This window comes from Rousettus aegyptiacus, unplaced genomic scaffold (genome assembly GCF_014176215.1).
Source record: "Rousettus aegyptiacus isolate mRouAeg1 unplaced genomic scaffold, mRouAeg1.p scaffold_m13_p_18, whole genome shotgun sequence".
In the NCBI taxonomy this organism is placed as follows: Eukaryota; Metazoa; Chordata; class Mammalia; order Chiroptera; family Pteropodidae; genus Rousettus; species Rousettus aegyptiacus.
In genome coordinates, this window is record NW_023416293.1 from 18697597 (window position 1) to 18715296 (window position 17700).

The following is a 17700-nucleotide window of genomic DNA, read 5'->3' on the forward strand; positions in this document are numbered from 1 at the left end:
GCACCCTAATAGTTTAGAATTTAACATTTCTCTGAATTGAGATATTTTTGTTCCTTTTGTCCTCCTAAAAGAGTGAAATAAAATACGAGTGCCAGCAATAGTAATATCCACTCTCCTCACTCAGAACGTACTGCATAGACTTAATCCGAGTGAGTGTGAGGCTGCGCTGTTTTCTTCGTAGGCCCCAAAGGCAGAGGATGAGGTTAGAGGAGGGGTTTATGGTTTGTGACGCACTTCTTATCCCAAAAAATGACTTTGTCACAGAGGTGTGATAGGATAATTTCATCGTTACATCTTAAAGCTCTTAATTGACTTCAGCCAAAGACTAACAATTAAAATCGTCAACCTTTGCCAAAGGTGAAACAAGAAGAGAACCGTTTAGATATGGTTTTTGAAAAGGATTCGTGTCTGAGAATGAAAGAATCCCTTTTTCCGATTTGGATTTCTTGTGCTATCTCTAAATTGCTTTAAAAATCATCTTTAATAAGATTTTAAAAGAATGACAGCAGACACTTTAAAAAATTGTTTTTTAAATGAAATTTATTGGCGTGACAGGGTTAATAAAATTACATAGGTTTCAAGCGCACCATTCCGTAGTACATCGTCTGTGTGTTGCATCGTGTGCTCACCACCCAAAGTCGCATCTCCTGCTGTCACCTTATGCCCTCTACCCTTACCTGCCTCCTCTGCTTCCCCCGTCCCCTCCGGCAACCACTGAACTACTGTCTGTGTCTGTGTTTTTGTTTGTTTGTCTTCTTTGTTCGTTGCTTTTAGTTTTATATCCCACATTTGAATGAAATCATATGGTTCTCAGCTTTTTCTGTCTGACTTATTTCACTCAGCATAATACCCGCTAGTCCCATCCATGTCGTTGCAAATAGTAGGATTTCATTTTTTTAATGGCTGAATAATATTCCATTGTATATATGAACCATAACTTCTTTATTCAGTTGTCTGTTGACAGGCATTTAGGGTGCTTCCATATCTTGGCTATTGTAAATTGTGCTGCTGTGAACATAGGGGTACATAGATCTTTATGAATTACTGTTTGAGTTTTTTTAAATACCCATAAGTACAATATGTCTTTTGGCCATCTGTATGTCCTCTTTGGAGAAATATCTGTTCAGGTCTTCTGCCTAATTTTTAATTGGATTGTTTTGTTGTTGTTGTTGAGTCATATGAGTTCTTTATGTATTTTGGATATTAACCTCTTATCGGAATAAGCAAATATCTTCTCCCATTCAGTCGGTTGTCTTTTGTTGATGGTTTTCTTTGCTGTACAAAAACTTTGTAGTTTGGTGTAGCAACCACACACTTTTAAATTATTCCCTTATAAATTGCATGCCTGTGAAAAATGTAATTTTTAAGGCAGCTACTTCACATTGCTAATAGATCCGAAGTGCTTTCTGTGAAATGCCTTTAGGGCAGGTTCTCTTCAGCATTCAAATGCTGGCAAACCTGCTTGCCCGCCCTGCGAGCCTCAGGGTCTGGCTGGGGACGGGGAGTGGCCTGTGGCTGGCAGAGGGCCCAGGCTTGGAGAGTGCTCACCAGCAGGACAGGCGATCACAAGCCCGTCCTGGGAAGAGACGGTCTCCCAGTCACTGACCAAACGCCCATCTGTGCTCATTATTTTTTTCTCCCCCATATTTATCTCTTCTTCAATCAGTGCTTTGGCAAAGGACTCAAAAGCCATTTTCTTTTATTAACAACAGCAGCCATGATTGCTGGTGCTAATTTTACATGTCAGCGTACCTAGTATCATTTTCACACTCACATTACGATGCAGATAGTTTTACTGTCTCTATTTTGTAAGCTCGGAGGCTGTGAGAGAAGTTGCCCCGTTGCTCACTAACATGGCGGGGAGGGCCTTGAACCTGAGGCCAGCTGTCCCCAGAGCCTGCCCATGGCGGTCCAGCAGGACCCTCTCCTGATACATTATATGTGACGAGGAGAACAAAGTGGTTCAAGGCGTCTTCTGCGTGATACTTTACACCGTAGGGTGTTTTACCTCAGTGTAACGTGTCCACATTTATTATCTGATTTTGCCCCTGAATTGACCCTTATCAAGGCAGATGTTATTGGCTCGTGGCAGCAAGGGCAGAGGCGCAGAGAGCCCAGGTGGCTTGCGTAGAGCCAGCTCGTGAGTGTGGACTTACCGCGGTGACTCTGTCCCAGGGCTCAGCCCGGGCCCGCGTACTCACCCCGTTCAGCCTTGCTGGTCTTGAACTTTGGATCAAAGGACGAGGTAAAGCTGACGGAATTAAGAAAGCCCGCCCCGTCCGGCTTCAAGCCGACGTCTGCGTGGACAGCTGTGCAGTCGTCCTTATGATTCTGACGTCACGGCTTTTGCCCCAGACTTGGTTAAATACGGATGTGATGATGATCCGTCCTTATTTCTCAGAGCTGATTCAGCCCTTTAGAGAAATTTGCATTTTAAATCCCTGAAATATTTCCTCTTTTAAGAGAGTTCTGGTTGTAAATGTAGCTGCAACAATGCAGTTTGAATACCTATGGGGGCGAAGGTGAGGGTCCCGTGTCCATGTGGTGTCTCTCGGCTCGTCAGACGGGCGGTGGCACAGAACCTTCTTTCCTTTCGCATGAAACATTGTATTCCTTCTGTCTCCTGTTGCCATGTACGTTTTCAGAACATTTTCAAAATGCTTCTTCTTCTCAGGCCTGGAGCCCTTCAGGATGGGACCGTACACCAACTTTGTTAACATTGGAGAGCGCTGTAACGTGGCCGGGTCCCGGAGGTTCGCGAAGCTCATCATGGCTGGCAGCTACGAAGTGAGCATCTCAGGTCGACCCTGGAGGCTTCAGCCACGTTTTTGAGTGGACAGGGTGGAAGTGACAGCTCTCCGGACAGCCTCGGGTCGTGTCCTTGGCAGAGCTGCCAGGAAGCGTGAGAAGAACCGTTGTGCGTGTTCGCAGCGGGCTGGGCTGCGGGAGGGCGAGGCTTCGGAACGTCGAAGCCGCTGTTGTCATTGATTGTCAAAAAGTGCTGCGTTTGGAGTATGAAGTGGGATAAGATGGGAGGTTCTAGTTCTAACAATTGTGAGATAAGTTTAAAAGTTCGAGAATACTCTTCATTTTGGCTTCTTACAAACCTTTCTAGGGAAGAGGAAAGCCAAGAAAATTTCTCTTCAGTTGCTCATGACCACATCGAGCTCTGACTAACGTGGAATTATTGATTCTGTTAGCCGTAGACTGAAATAATCAGGCAAACGCACAAGAAGGAATTGGCCCCTGCCGTGGAAAGTTCACAGGACAGTTTAGCCGTAGTATTTTCAGCTCAGTCACTCTGTGGATGAGCAAACTTTAAGCCAAATAGAACTTGCCCTAAACATGTGGATAGAGTCTTTTCTTATGCAATTACAAAGTTTAAAGTAGAGGAATTTGGTCTGTGGGTAATGATTTATTATCATCAAACTTCTCTCACTTTAATGTTTTGCAACCTTTGGGAAATAGATCTTCTAGAAACTTCTATTGAGGCAGACTTCATTTAACCATGAAGAAAGGGCCCGTCTGTCGTCCTTTATGGACCTGTCGACCGCTCTGCAGCCGCTCTCGGTGGCGGCCTCGGTGGCACGTGGGCACGGCCTGGCTGCCTGGCCGCTGCCATTCCCTCATTCCTGTTACTGCTCACTGCCACCGTGTGCTTCTGTCATGGCCCTCCCCGGTTCAGGAGCTTTCGCAGGTGACGTTTTTGGTACCTGGGACAAAACCCAGATGCCTTAGGCAGTCATTTAGTTTTCTCCACTAAGGGAGCAAACTGCCTTCCCTTCCGGCCTTGTCGTCTGCACTTTCCAGGAGGCTCATTCATGTTTGTTCCCTTCTGAGTCATGATGACGCTTCATAGTTCCGCAGCATTCTTCAGTTGGCAGTGTTTCTACTTGTTTTGCTTCTTATGACCATTCTCTGGTGACCCTTTTAGCTCTCAAATTTAATAGATTTGATACTGAGAAAAGGGCATTTTAGGAAGAAGCAAATGGGTAAGAGTGGTAATGTCTGTCGTTTCACAGGGCCTCACTCAGTGCCAGTCACTGGGCTAAGTGTTTTGCATCATTACTCATTTAATCTTCGCAGCCCTAGGAAAGAGGTGCTGTTGTCATCCCCACTTCACAGATGTGCAGCAGGGGCTGCCGTTTCACAGCCAGGAATGCCAGACCCCAAGTCAATGAAGCCTGCGCTTGGCCATCGTGTTCTCACTGTCTGGAGGATGCGGGAGGAGGCGGGGGCAGGAGCAGGGAGAGGGCAGGCGGGAGGGCGTCCTCGTTGGGTTCTGTTTCCTGGGAGTTAGCGACCCCTTCAGGATCCGAGTGCTGACCCGAAGGCAGTTCTAGTCCTGTTCCCTTGCTCGCCTTGTACGTCCTTAAATAATTCACTTCGTCTTTCTGAGCCGATTTGGAAAGGCTGGACTTCCAAGCCGTTTTTCTGTGACTCTCGTGAAGTAGAGTCTATTTCATGCCTCTCTTGGGTATTGACATATCTGTTTTCTGAGTCCTTCGACCCCTGGTTTGACCAGGCTCTTGCCACCCATCTCTGACTCCCCCAGTGTACCCCTCAGTCCACCCTCCAGGGCCCAGCTGAAGACCCTCCCTCAGGGAGCTTTCTCCATTGCAGCCCACAGAGCCCTTGCCGTTCCTGGTGTCCAGGTGGGCTTGGCACGTGACACATGCTGCGTGGCAGTGCCGGCCGCTCTCCATAGGACTGAGTCACAGGCCTCCACCTCGATGTACGGCCTTCAGGAACAGCGATTACGACTTACGTGCCTTTCTCTTTACTGTATTTAACACATTTCTGGCACTAAAAACGGTTTTTGATTTGCCGAATTTTACCGTGACCCTTTCGTCCTATGTGACCGTGGGTGATTGTAATGGTCTTTCGTTGTGGCACACGGCAGAGGGTCTTGTGCCTGTTCCAGCACAGTGATTGCTGAACGTTTCTATCTGGTTTTCTCGGGCAAAGAAAAAATCATCACGCTGCGAAGTGTGCAGTTCTGAAGACTTTACCAAAGTAAAACCTGTTGTGTCCGTCAGGACGCGTTTCTGGGGAGAACAGTGGGGTGAGGAGACAGGGCCGGGTCCCAGGGGGCCCGACCACCAGGCCGGAGGGGAAACAGCCTCGGTGGGTTCTGAGTAGTGCGGTGACGTGGGGAGCGGTGTTTGAGGAGGTTCACCTGGGGTGATGGGTGGGCGGGAGCAGCCCCGAGCCAGGGGTGCTGGCCGGTGAGGAGTCCGATCCGAAAGGACGGCTGGGGATGGCGCGAGGTCACGTGGTCAGCCTTGTCCTGACTCCCCCGCCCTCATGCGGCCCGCTCTTGTGTTCTTTCCTCAGGACGCGCTCAGTGTCGCCAAGGAGCAGGTGGAGATGGGTGCCCAGGTGTTGGACATCAACGTGGACGACGGCATGCTGGATGGGCCCAGTGCAATGACCAGATTTTGCAACTTCGTTGCTTCCGAGCCCGACATTGCCAAGGTCACACAAAATTTTATTCATCAAGGGAATTTACGTGTCTCTGTCTGTCACTCATTTAACTTTGTCATTTGTCTCATTGATCCGTCATCTCACAAACTGGTTTTCTGGTTTCCTGTGTCGAAAACCCAGTGGTTTCTGATTGTCAGTCTTCTCACTTATTACTGTTAGCTTGACTTCAGACTGAAAACCAGACTTCAAAGAGATGTAACTTCAACGTGGATGTTTTCAAGGCTTCTGGAATTAGTCACAGGAATTGTCTGAGTTTTCCTGTGATGTCGGGATAGGTTAAGAACACACTTTTCGTATCTCTGAAGGACATGCTTGCCCTTCCATGAAATCATTCGTTCCATTCCTACAATAGACGAGGGAACTATCACAGGAAAAAGAGACCTTTTTAGGCTTTTCAGAGTAAGACAAAAATCATAAAACAAGATTAAATCAGACGTTCTGCCAGCTTTTACATTTGTCCTGTAAAAGATGAAAGTTAATTTTTGTGTTGTCAAAAAATTTTCAAGGGATTCTAAAAACTTTAAAAATCTCACTTCATTTCTCTACCACCGAATTTGTGATGAGGAGTGATTTTTGAAGTTCTTTTTAAAAATAAACTTCCTAGGGCTTTAAGAGAATAGGGCTGCCGGGTTTTTTTTTTATTAGGTTTTAGCAAAAGCTTAAGTTAGAAGTCTTGTGGTAAGCAGTGAATTACATGAACCCGTCCTTCATTTATGTCTTAAAACTCCTTATTTGAAAGCCTCATCACTCCCTGGGAGTAAATATTTTGAGAATTTAAGGTATAAAGAAGCTAGATGACCTGCTCAGAGTCAGCGTTAGAGGGGGAGTTGTTTTCAGCTGAGTAGCCAGAAGAGGGCAGGGCAGGGGTCAGACACTACCCAATAGTCCCAGGCCAGTCGAGCAACTGTTGACCTGTCATCATAAGGACATCGAAACCAAGAGAGGATTTGTGTGAGATTTTATTTGCTCCAAACTGACGACAGTGCTGGGAAGCAAGATCTCAAGTACTCTGGAGAATGACAGTTTCGCATTTTCTTTTATGCATTTGGAATTAAGGAAGGGTACAGGGAAGGCAGGAGAAAGCAAGACAGATGCTGGATTATAGGAAAGTTATTTAGTAAGATTCTGTGCTCGCGAGGGTGGGCGTTTCGGAGGTGAGTTAACCTACCTGCACAGAAACAGCCGGCAGGTTTTGCTTAAGGCAAGATAAACCTTTTAGCAAAAAAGTTATGTACCTGGGGCCTGACTACATGCCACGACCTGCCCGGTCATCCTGGGAGGTTACTTTCCAGAGAGCCCCGTTTTTGTCCACAGACTGTAGTTTCCTTTCTCATCTCTGAAATGGGAATAATCATGCCTGTTTTGTCTGACATGTGGATTGTAAAGATAAAAACACCTTGTTAACTGTGAATGAGCCCGTTTATTTGAGACATTATTAATTACTCAGTGTTCTGCTACTAGAATTTTTTTTCTTAATCCTTCCTGATTTTGACCTTCTAAAATTTGAGACCAAATTTTGAACAGTTGGGGTAGACCATAAGTGTTTGACCAGCACATTTTTACCAGCAAGTTCAGGACACCAGACTGTCAGCAAGTGCTTTAAAACATTGGCCTGCCGTTGTGGTATTCGACCCTCTGCCTAGCACACCTGCCATTACTAACTCGTGTGCTAGAAAAGAGCTAGACCACGGCTTCCTTGCGTTGTTCTGCTCCCCTTCGGCATTGTGCCTTAAGGGGGAGCTGACTGCCCAGGGCCCTTCTTCCTGACTCCCTCCCAGCCTCCCCGGAGTCACAGGTCGGGTTCGGTGCCCCCAGAATACGCTTTCAGGACAGCCCACCGTAATCCCATACCTTTTGTCATTACGTGTTAAATCATCAGTTTGGGGAAGACAGGGACCTGTCTGCCCTACCAGTGTCCCCGAATCTAGCAAGGGGCTTAACATGGTCATCGCTTAGTTATTTGTTGAATGAATTCCTTACATAAACGTAGATCAGCTGCCCCGTGCTCCTCTGAAGGCCTTTCGCGTTTCCTGGAACAGAGGCGTGAGTGCGCGGAGAGTGACGGAGAGGAGGCTGTTCTCAGCTGTGCCTTTCAGTTTTGCCCTTGACTTTAGTTACGTGCATCTGTTGAAGATTACGTCTGCTTTTGCTCTCTAACAGTAAAACTTTGTTTTTCCAGTCAGGAACTTGATTCTCCAAAGAGAACATTGAATTTAAATAACTGTTGCGGAGGGCAGGAGGCTGACCGCTCGTTGCGGAGTCAGGCAGGGATGCGGGGCTCCGGTGCGGAGCCGGCCTAGGGGCGGCGCGTGAGCGTGTAAGCCCGCCCTGGAGCCGGCCAGCCGCCCCGGCTGTCCCCTGCCGGCGTTCAGCGTGGTCGGCGTCAGGTCTGGCCCTTCGCGCTTGGAGCCTCTCGCCCGACTGGAATCGCTCCAAGTGTTTTAGGCTTTGAGAACAAGCACATTAAAGTCCTGTCTCTCTCACAATTATTACTCGTCTGTTGTTTTCCTAAAGAAGAGACGGGGGCTGTTTTGGAGCCCTTGGAAGGGAATTTGTGGTGACTTGTCGTTCTGATTTTCCACCCTTGTGACCTCAGGTGCCCTTGTGTATCGACTCTTCCAATTTCGCTGTGATTGAAGCTGGGCTGAAGTGCTGCCAGGGGAAGCCCATCGTCAACAGCATCAGCCTGAAGGAGGGGGAGGCCGACTTCCTGGAGAAGGCCATCAAAATCAAGAAGTATGGAACTGCTGTGGTCGTCATGGCTTTTGACGAAGAGGGACAAGTGAGTGGCTTCTTTTGACCAAGCTCCATGGTGTTCCACAAGCTAGGAGGGAACAGAGTCTGAAACAGCCGTGTGTGTGTGTGTGTGTTTGTGTGTGCACACCACAGTACCACACATACGTACGTATACACACGTACACACACATTCCCGTGTATAGAAAAATTTGACATAAAAAGACTTTATATCAGTTGAGAAAGGAATTATCCAGTAAATGCTTTTGGAACAACTGGATATGCATTTGAAGAAAATAACGTTAGAGCCCCATTTCCCACCATATGCTAAAGTCTGTATCATTTAAAGATCTGAATATAAAAAACAAAATTCTAACAGATATTTGGGAAAATATTCATCTAAACATGGGAAGGCAGAAAATTGAGAGAGCTGCATACATAACAATGTGAAATTTTGCGGAAAAAGACGGGGTACTGTTACAATATGAGCAAAGTGGGGGTTAGTGTCCTCAACATGCAGTTCCTAAAATCAGAAAGTAAAATGCCCCAATCAACCCAGAAGAGGAGACAAAACAAATAAGTACTATGAAAAGATACTACATTTTATAATGATTAAAGAAATAAAGCAATAATGAGATACTAGGTTTTTTTTTTTTTTTTGGTCAAATAGAAAAATAAGTCAAAGGTTGATAAATGACAACCGCCATGGCATCGGGAGGGGCGTAGGGAAGGTGAGGGGTGTGCAGTATCGTTTTATATGTCATGTGACCTTTACAAGTATGTTTGTTTGTATCTATTCAATATTTAATTTAAAACAACTTTAAAAGTCTGCGCCTTGTGATTCAGCCCGTCCCGTCCCGGGAGCGTTGTAACTGGCTGACAGTGCGGGGTCTGTGTTCGCGTATGGTGTAGCGTTGCAATGGCAGAAAGCTGAGAACACCGCCACCTGCCGCACAGAGGGCCGTGTAGCAGCGGAAAGGATGAGGTGGTGGGACCAGGTGGTGGGACCAGGTGGTGGGACCAGGTGGTGGGACCAGGTGATGGGACCAGGTGATGGGACCACATCTGTAGTCGATTGAAAGTGAAAAAAACAAGCGACAGGGTCTTAGTTGTATTCAGTGAAAAGAGAGTTTCTATGGGTGTCCGTCTAAGCAAGGGAAAGAATTTGGTGGTTGCTAACTGGAGGGTGGGGACAGTCTCCGCTGGGGACACGAAGGCTTCCTGTTTATGATGCATCCTTTTTCCTCCTCTCTGTTTTTTGTATTTTTAAAATGAAATAGTTTTTAACAAAAATGTTATTTTTCTACAAAAGATTTTTTGTATTTAAAAATTCAAAAAATTTTTCAATTACCATTGACATATATAATATATTAGTTTCAGGTGTACAGCATGGTGATTAGACGTTTGTATACCTTATGAAGCGAACAGCCCAATAAGTCTAGTAAGCACCTGGTGCCATATGTAGTTATTAAAGATGTATTTTCATCTTGAGAAAAATTCAAATCATTCAGAAGAGTGCAAAAGTAATTTTGATAATGAACATATATTGAATCTTTACTTTTACTAATCAGGCACGCTACACATGTGAAATCAGTTTTCCTCCCAAAATGTTATGTGAGGTATGTGTATGTGTATTCCACGTGAGGAGCCAAAGCACAGGGACATTACACGACTCACTGTCGTCACACTGGTGGCAAATGCCAGGATCCGAGCCTGGCAGATCTGGTGTCATCGATCAAGGTCTGCGCTGAAGGGCTGGTCAAGATCCCGGGGGAGGCTGTCTGGCGACAGTGGCTGTTTTAGAAGTGGTGGTCTTGTAAAGCACTTCTGAGGAGGACATTTCGAAAACCTGAACAAAACGAGAAAGCCATGTGGCATTTAGGGAGAGAGCAGAAGAGGTTCTAGCAAATTGAAAATTTTGCATAAATGAGGCTGCACCTGCCACCCTGTAGCTTCCCCGTTCCACGGCAGGCTGGCACCTTCGCGTCTTAGTAGATACAGGTTTACCCCATGGAGCTTAACTACATCTTTTATGATTGCCTTATATTCCAGCATGTCTAGGTTTTACTTTGCCTATTATTGAATGAAATTACAGTTGTTCTAATTTTTCCGTAGAACGAATGGTGGCCAGTGAATCTCCTTATTCATGCGTCCGTTTCCTCCTTGCACAGTGATTTTCTCAGTCGGTTCATAGATATGGGATTGCTGGGTCACGGGGTGCAGTTAACAGTTGACACGTGTTGTTAAGCGGTCCCAAAAGGAAGTGTCTAGCCATCTTCCACTCCCGGTTCAGTCTGCTGAACCTTTTGACATAGATTATATTTTTTACCAAAGATGCACTTGCAGATAGTTAAAGAGACGAAGTTCTATAAAGCTTTTTGTGAAAACGGAAGCCCCCAGCCCTTCACATTCCTGGACGCAACCGCTTTCAGCTTTGCTAGGTGGCTCCTGCAGCCTTTACCTCGTACCTTCAGGTTCCTGCAGTGGTTAAGGATCTGGCCTTTTCCCAGCCTCCGCCCCGGCTCCACGCGCCTTCACTTGTATTTCCCCATCTTTCATGTCATTCAAGCGACTTTGGTGCTCGTGTTGTTGCGCGGTGTAAAAGCTGAGGCGTACGTGGTAGTGTGCAGTGGTTTCTCTCTCTTTCCTGCACCTCGTTTCCTGTGAATTTAACAGTTTTTTGTTTGCTTTGTTTCTTATATATTTTTATCTTTAAAATGTCTTCTAGTTGTGTTATTTTCCAGTATCTAATGTATCCAAACACATTCAGTAGACTCGTTTTAATTTCTTTTTTAAAATAAATGTATTTACTTTAATTAGTTTCAAGTATATCGGACATTGGTTTGACATTTTTATAGTTTATAAAACGATCCCCCCAATTGCTCCTTCTCTCCTCTGGGTTTCCGCCTAGCCAGTATATTAATGCTGCCTGCACTCCCTATGCCGCGCTGCTTTTAATGTCTCGAAGGATCTCTCCCCAGGTCTTCTGACACAAGCTAGAAAGGTTGCTCTGTAGGCTGGCTACACAGCTGTCACTGTGAAATGTCCCTCACCTTCATCCTGGGGCTTCATTCCTCTTGCCTCTCTCTGAGGTTTCTAGATCTTGCAATTTTCTCATTCTTGGTTTAGTCTCTCGTTTGGTGGAGTGCATCTACTGTAGCTGCTTGTGAAATAAAACACGGCAGTAAATATTTTTGAAGTCTTACACGTCTGAAAATGGCTTTCTTTTATACTTAATTGACAATCGTATGGGTGTAGGCCTACAAGCTTGTAATTATGTTCTCTGTGTCAAAAGTGTGGATCTGGTTTCCACTGGTAACAGTAGGGAGGCGGTGCTGTGCTAACCCTTGGTTCTTTTCAGGAAACCTCGTTTTTTGCCTGTTTTCTGGATGCTCCTTGGATCGTCTGTGTTCACGGCGCTCAGAAATCTCAGGATGACGAGGCTTCTGTTAAGTTGGGAGCTCAGCTGGGAGACTTATGGCCGCAGGTGTAGGACATTTCCTTGAATCATTTCAACCTCTTTTCATGGGTAGTGTACAGATAATGGATGTTTTGGCTACATTTTTTACCTTTTCTCTCCTATTTTCCAATTCTGGCATTTGCTATGCTCGTGTGTTTCTAGATGTATTTTTAAGGTAGAGCCAGTGATTTCACCTTCACCATTGGTCGTGGGTCATGAGAGAAAGAGGACTCAGGGACAGCTCCAGGGCTTTTTGGCCAGGACTGTTGAAAGGATGGAAGACCGAGAGAAGCTGACTGGGCAGGCGAGGAGAAGTTTGAGTTTGGCCAGCCTGTGTTTACCGTGGCACGTGGCCTGTGCGGTCGCGTAGACGAGCCAGGGTTTCTCAGGCAAAGTCTGGCGTGAAGATAGGGTTTCCTTGCTGGGCGTGATCGGCACGCAGTTGGGGTGACTGAGCTCAGCAAAGGGGTGGCTGCAGCGAAGAGGCCCTGGAAGCTCAGTGCTCCATGGTTGGGGATACAAGGAGACCCTGTGAGAGGGGTGGGGAGGAGCAGCGCGTGTAGGAGAGGGACCGGTGGGGATGGTCGCTTGGTGTGGAAGTCCAAGAACAGGCTTCAAGGGCTCGACAGGCCGTTTGAGAGAACCGCGGGCGGAGCAAGTAGATGAGACCAAGACTTTACCCTGGACTTAGCGACGGGCTGGTGTGTGCACTTGCAGCCCCATTTCCAAGGAGATGAAAGCGACGTTGGAGTGGGTTCAGGAGAGGATAGGAAAATTGGAGGCAGCAGGTGTAAACGACTTTTTTGAGTTTTGCTGTGAAGGGGAACAGAGAAATAGGGTGGAAACCAGAGATGGGTGTGCGCGCGCGCATGTGTGTGTGTATGCGTGCGTGTGTGTGCACGCGCACATGCAGATGAGGTGACAGTGTGGCTTTGTGAGCTGATGGGAATGATCTGGTAAAGAGGAGGGATTTGGTGCATTGGGAGAAGGGGCATTTGCCAGGCCTGCGCCCTTGGGACTTGGGGGCTGGCAGTTGGGGTGGGGGGGGCAGTTGGCTGACCACGCGGGAGAGAAGGCAGGACGTCAGTGCGCAGGTCGCAGGCGCCGGGCAGGGGCCGCTGGGGGTCTCGCTGCGTGTGTTTCAGTCACGTCGGGAGCAAGGTGGGCTCTGAATAGAGTGGACTGTTGTGTGCCTTGCAGCTCTGCCGTGTGTCACCTGAGTGTAAAGCAGAAGCTCTCCCACAGGGGAGGGTGGACACTGCCTGCGCTTTAACAAACACGCGCACCCCTGGGCATCAGTCCTTGAGTTTCTGACCCCTTTGGTCTGGGGCGAGACCTGGCTTCTGTGATTTTAAAGGCTTAGAGGTGATTCTCATGTAGAATCTAGTTGAAAACCACCAGCAGTTTATCTCATTTAGTCCTTGTGACAGCCACCGGGGGTAGCTGTCCCCTTATTTTACTGTGAGCGAAGGTCACATGCCTAGGATAAGAGGGAGCCTGGTTAGCAGACTGGCGCGTGGTGGCTTCCAGGCTTCCACGGGCTGGGTTAGCCCCAGGCTTGTCTCAGCACCGAGAACAAGCTTCGCCCGTTTTGAGGTGAATATGGAGCAAATAAAAATGCAGGGAAAAGATTTCACCTTGCTGGTTATGAAAGAAATGCAAATTAGAGCAATGTTAAGGTAATGTTTCCCTTCCTGACTTGGGAAAAGTAAACTTAAAATGATCCGGTCTGTGCTGGCAGGGGTTGGGGGGATGTGGGGGGGTCATCAACAGAAAGCCTAAAGGGGATAGTACTTCTGAAAGACGCGGTAATATCTGTCAGGAGATAAAAATGTTCATACTCTTTGAACTAATGATCTCATTTCTGGGAAATTATCCCAATAAAAGGATTCACAGCATAAGAATACTATATATGCAAAGATTTTCCACCAGCTTTTTCAAAGATAACTTTAATGCTTGTCTGAAGAGAAATTGATTACTTAGGTTACATCGGTCTGTTGGAATATTACCCAGGTTATTTAAATATTAATTATGAAATTATGGAGCAGCATGACAGTACTTACAAATACAAATAAAAAAATATAAAACCAAAAATCATATAGACACTGTGGACTTGACTGCGTAAAAACTACATTTGAGAGAAGTGGAGGAAAATGCTGTAAAGGAAAAGAAATGTCAGTGTAAGGCAGTGGAATTAAAGATACCTTTTTGAAAACTGCTTTTACTAATTGAAAGTATTTTTTCTTCATGATTATAGACATGCGCAATGTACGATTGTGTATTAAAACTTATAAAGAGCAAAGCAAAAAATTCATACACTTGCACAGTACAGAAACCAACAATAGAGGTGTTTTGGTATAAAGGCATGTCTTCTGTCAGCTGAGCTCTCCCGGGGCTGTTGGGAGCACGAACCGGTTAAGAATCAAGATTTGGTTTGCTTGGATGACACCACTCGTGACAAGGAGAAAGCAGTTCTCTGAAACGAAAACCACTGTTGGGACTAAACCGAGCAGAGGAAGTCGCGCCTGCCCTTGCTTCAGCATCTGGCTGCTGTCTCCGGTTTATGTCTGTGATCCATGTTCCACACAAAACTGCACGGTCAAGGCCAGAAACGACAGAGGTGCTGGCCTCAGCACTTCACATCGGAATTATTTCTATGTTTTTTGTTTGTGGTTAGTAGTTTGATCAACTTACTTTTAACAAAACACAGAACACCTTTATTATTGAAATTTCTGTGGGAAGAATAACATCATCGCTACTCTCTCGGGTTAGTTCTTCTTTACTAATTGAAATGATTATTTTGTATGACAATTTTTAATAAGGTTTCCTAGAAATATAATTGTCACATAATAGCAGAATAGACTATATTATTTTGTGTTTGTACATGCGTAAATTGTATAAAAGAATAATCAGTGTTATCCTATGAACGCATCCATTACATTTAATACGTTTACCTATGTTAAAATTATGTGAAAGTAATTTTCCAATTTATGAAGAAATAGGGCCCCATTGGGATATTGATTAAAATTTAATTAATCGTAAGCTAGAAAATAATGAAGAGTTGGCATCTTGGCACTGTTCGGATTCGTCCTTCAGGAGCCAGTTGTGCCTTTCTGATTACTAAACCATCAGGTTTTACAGTTTTCCTTAAGTAGAAGCTCTTCAGACCATTACTAGGTATTTTGTGTTGTTTCGATGTTGTATTTTTCCTCTCAAATATATTTTTCTTCAGTAGTGAGTTTTAAGATTTTTATCTCATAAGCAGCCTTTTCATTGAATTTAGATAAATTGATAGTGTTTTTCGCCGAAAGATGTTGTGTTTTTCAGTCAGATGCTCACCACAATATTATAAATAGCCCTAGGGAACTGAAGTCAGTAGTTCTTAGTTTTCCCTTTATTTTTATCCTGTGGAAGGTAATTGACGCAAGCTGAGGACTCAATTCTCTGGTTTCCTCCCCTGACCCTCTGAGCTTTTTAGAAATCCGACATGTTTCTGCATTTCAGGGGCCTCCTTTGTAGTGGCTCCAGAGACGTCACCGCTCCCTGGCTACGATGTAGTGGCCACGTGTTCCTGCGCTTGGACCTTTCCTTATCAGATGGATCAATCACATTTATATTCTTTGCGTGTAGGAAACAGTCTTCAGATTCCCTTCAGAGGTGGGGACGTGAGGACTATAAGCTGCTCTTGGTCTCAAGACTCCAAGCCGAGGGGGCGGGTACTTGGCGCCTCTTCCTGTCTGTTTTTCTCCATTTCTTTCTTTCTCTGTCATTAATCCAGGAACGTGAAAGGAGCAGTGTCCGAGAGTGGAGTACATGCGGGGACAGTGATACGCAGTGAAACGGGAGGTTTCGGGGGTGATGAGAGCGGCTGGGGATTGGAGGCTCGCTGGAGTCGGTGCTCTCCTTTCTGGAGTCACTATTTGAGGAGCGATGCTAGTGTAACACGTGCCTGACTTCAGGCTCGGGTGACCCGGCCGCTGCGGTGGGTGGGGCCGGAGGCGGGGAGCGTGCGCACATCCTCCGCGCGGCGTGGAGTGGCGTGGCTCGGCCCCGCAGGAAGAGCCAGGGGCTCGGGCAGTGGTGCCGCGGGGTGCGTGAAGGCGCCGCGGGCAGGGCGGGGCAGGGGGCCGTTTGCATTCGTTCTTTCGCGGTGTTTGAATCCTTACCACGCGTGGGTATTTTTTAGAAGCTGATTCACTAATATACCATTTATTTGCATGTAAGACTTGATTTTTATAGAAGTCTTGTGAAAACACAAAGGGACTATAAGGCAGCTCCTGCTCTGAGACAAATCAAACGTTTAGAAGCTGCTTGGCTTTTGGATCTTCATGAGCCCCAAGCAGTGGTGCTTAGGTGCTTTCGACAAGTGAGATGTGCTTCTGTTTTCATGGATAACACTTTATTTTTCTATTTCAAATTATTATCTTTTGCTCCTTTTTCCAGGCGACAGAAACTGACGTCAAAGTCAGAGTGTGCACCCGGGCCTACCACCTGCTCCTGAAGAAACTGGACTTTAATCCAAACGACATCATCTTTGACCCTAACATCCTCACCATTGGTACGGGGATGGAGGAACACAACTTGTACGCCGTTAATTTTATCCATGCAACAAAGCTCATTAAAGTAAGTCTGGTGTTTTCTCTCTTCTACCCAGGACATCGCTTGAACTTACCACATGGCTCCAGTGGCCAGTTTCAGCGACATGTATATTTATTTGTTGGCTGGGAATGTTGACATTTTTGTTCTTAGGTAGTAAATTGGTTTTCTGAAATTTAGGGCCCTTTATTGTTTTTCTTTTATATGTCATTTTAAACTGTAAGGTATAACACACACACTCAAGAATATATGAAAAATATATTTAAAAATTGATTATGAAGCAAATATTAGCTCTCACTTAGGTCCTGAATAGAATGTGGCCTGTGCCCTGTGTCTCTCCCTTTCTGATTACACCTTCATCCTGAGTTCTGTTGCTTTTCTTTATACCTTTATCACTTACACGTGCACGATTAATCTGAATTATCTATGGATTCTGTATGTGCAAATTCACACATTGCTGAAGTTCATCTGTGACCCCAAATCAGTGCTGGTGGTCACTCTCAGTCCTTCTCGGACACACCATGTGCAGTTGGACATGGACAGTTGGGGTGACTCGACCCACATGTTCCCAACTGAAGTCGAGGACACGCACTGCTCCTCGCTTCAGCGCTCGTTCTCTAGACAAATGTCCTTGCCGTGGTGTGTTTAGTGCGATGCTTTTTTTTTTTTTAATTATTAATTTTAATCAGTCTCAAGTATACAGTACATTGGTTGGACATCTATATAGTTCATAAAACGATCCCCCCAATTTCTCTTTTCATGCTTTTTTTTTTTTTTTTTTTTTTTTTGCACTTTTTTCTCCATGATTGCTTTCTCTAAGAGGCCCCTGAAGTGCAGGCTGGTGCTCCTCAGAGCAAGGAGGCCGTGGTGTGTGTGCAGAGGATGTGTGTGTTAGGGAGCGTTGTTTAGACCTGAGTTGTGGTGCTGCCGGCTGTGAGGTCAGGTTAGTGAGTCAACCATATCCATTAAACAGATGTCTTTAAATGGAAACACACATAAAATAAGGTTACGTACATTGATCAGTTGATGACAGTTTTGTGACCAGAGGCTCACAGGAGTTGAAACCTATATTTTCCCAGAAACAGTGGTTTTCAGTGTTCCTTGATTCGGCATTTGTGGTTACTTTTTAGAACATAATTATCACTGTGTAACAGACTTGACTGTGTAAACAGTATAATTTAGTTTCGCCTGTTTCTGAGCTTACTAGAAATGGAATCTAAGATTCTTAAGCCTTTTACCCAACTTTGTTTTCAAGATTCATCGGTGTCGTAGCTGTAGGTTGCTCATTTTTGTTACTGTGTGCCATTCGGTTGCGTAACTATTCCACAGTCGACTGTTCTGTTGGTAGACGTTGGGCTTGTTCCCGTTTCTGGACACGGCCAGCACTGCTGCCGTGAGCGTTCCCGCGTGTGTATCTTGGGCTC

The 17700-nt window shown here is 45.7% G+C and overlaps 1 protein-coding gene across 4 annotated transcripts in view; it reads left to right on the forward strand.

The window, feature by feature from the left end:
* MTR (5-methyltetrahydrofolate-homocysteine methyltransferase) overlaps positions 1-17700 on the forward strand; it is an 86878-nt gene that overhangs the window by 24460 nt on the left and 44718 nt on the right. For 3 of the 4 annotated variants that reach the window (XM_016163416.2, XM_016163417.2, XM_016163418.2), the window contains exons 13-16: positions 2675-2787; positions 5338-5478; positions 8084-8269; positions 16124-16303. In XM_016163416.2, coding sequence (XP_016018902.2) covers positions 2675-2787; positions 5338-5478; positions 8084-8269; positions 16124-16303 — 620 coding nt within the window. The other variant, XM_016163420.2, reaches the window with a different exon arrangement.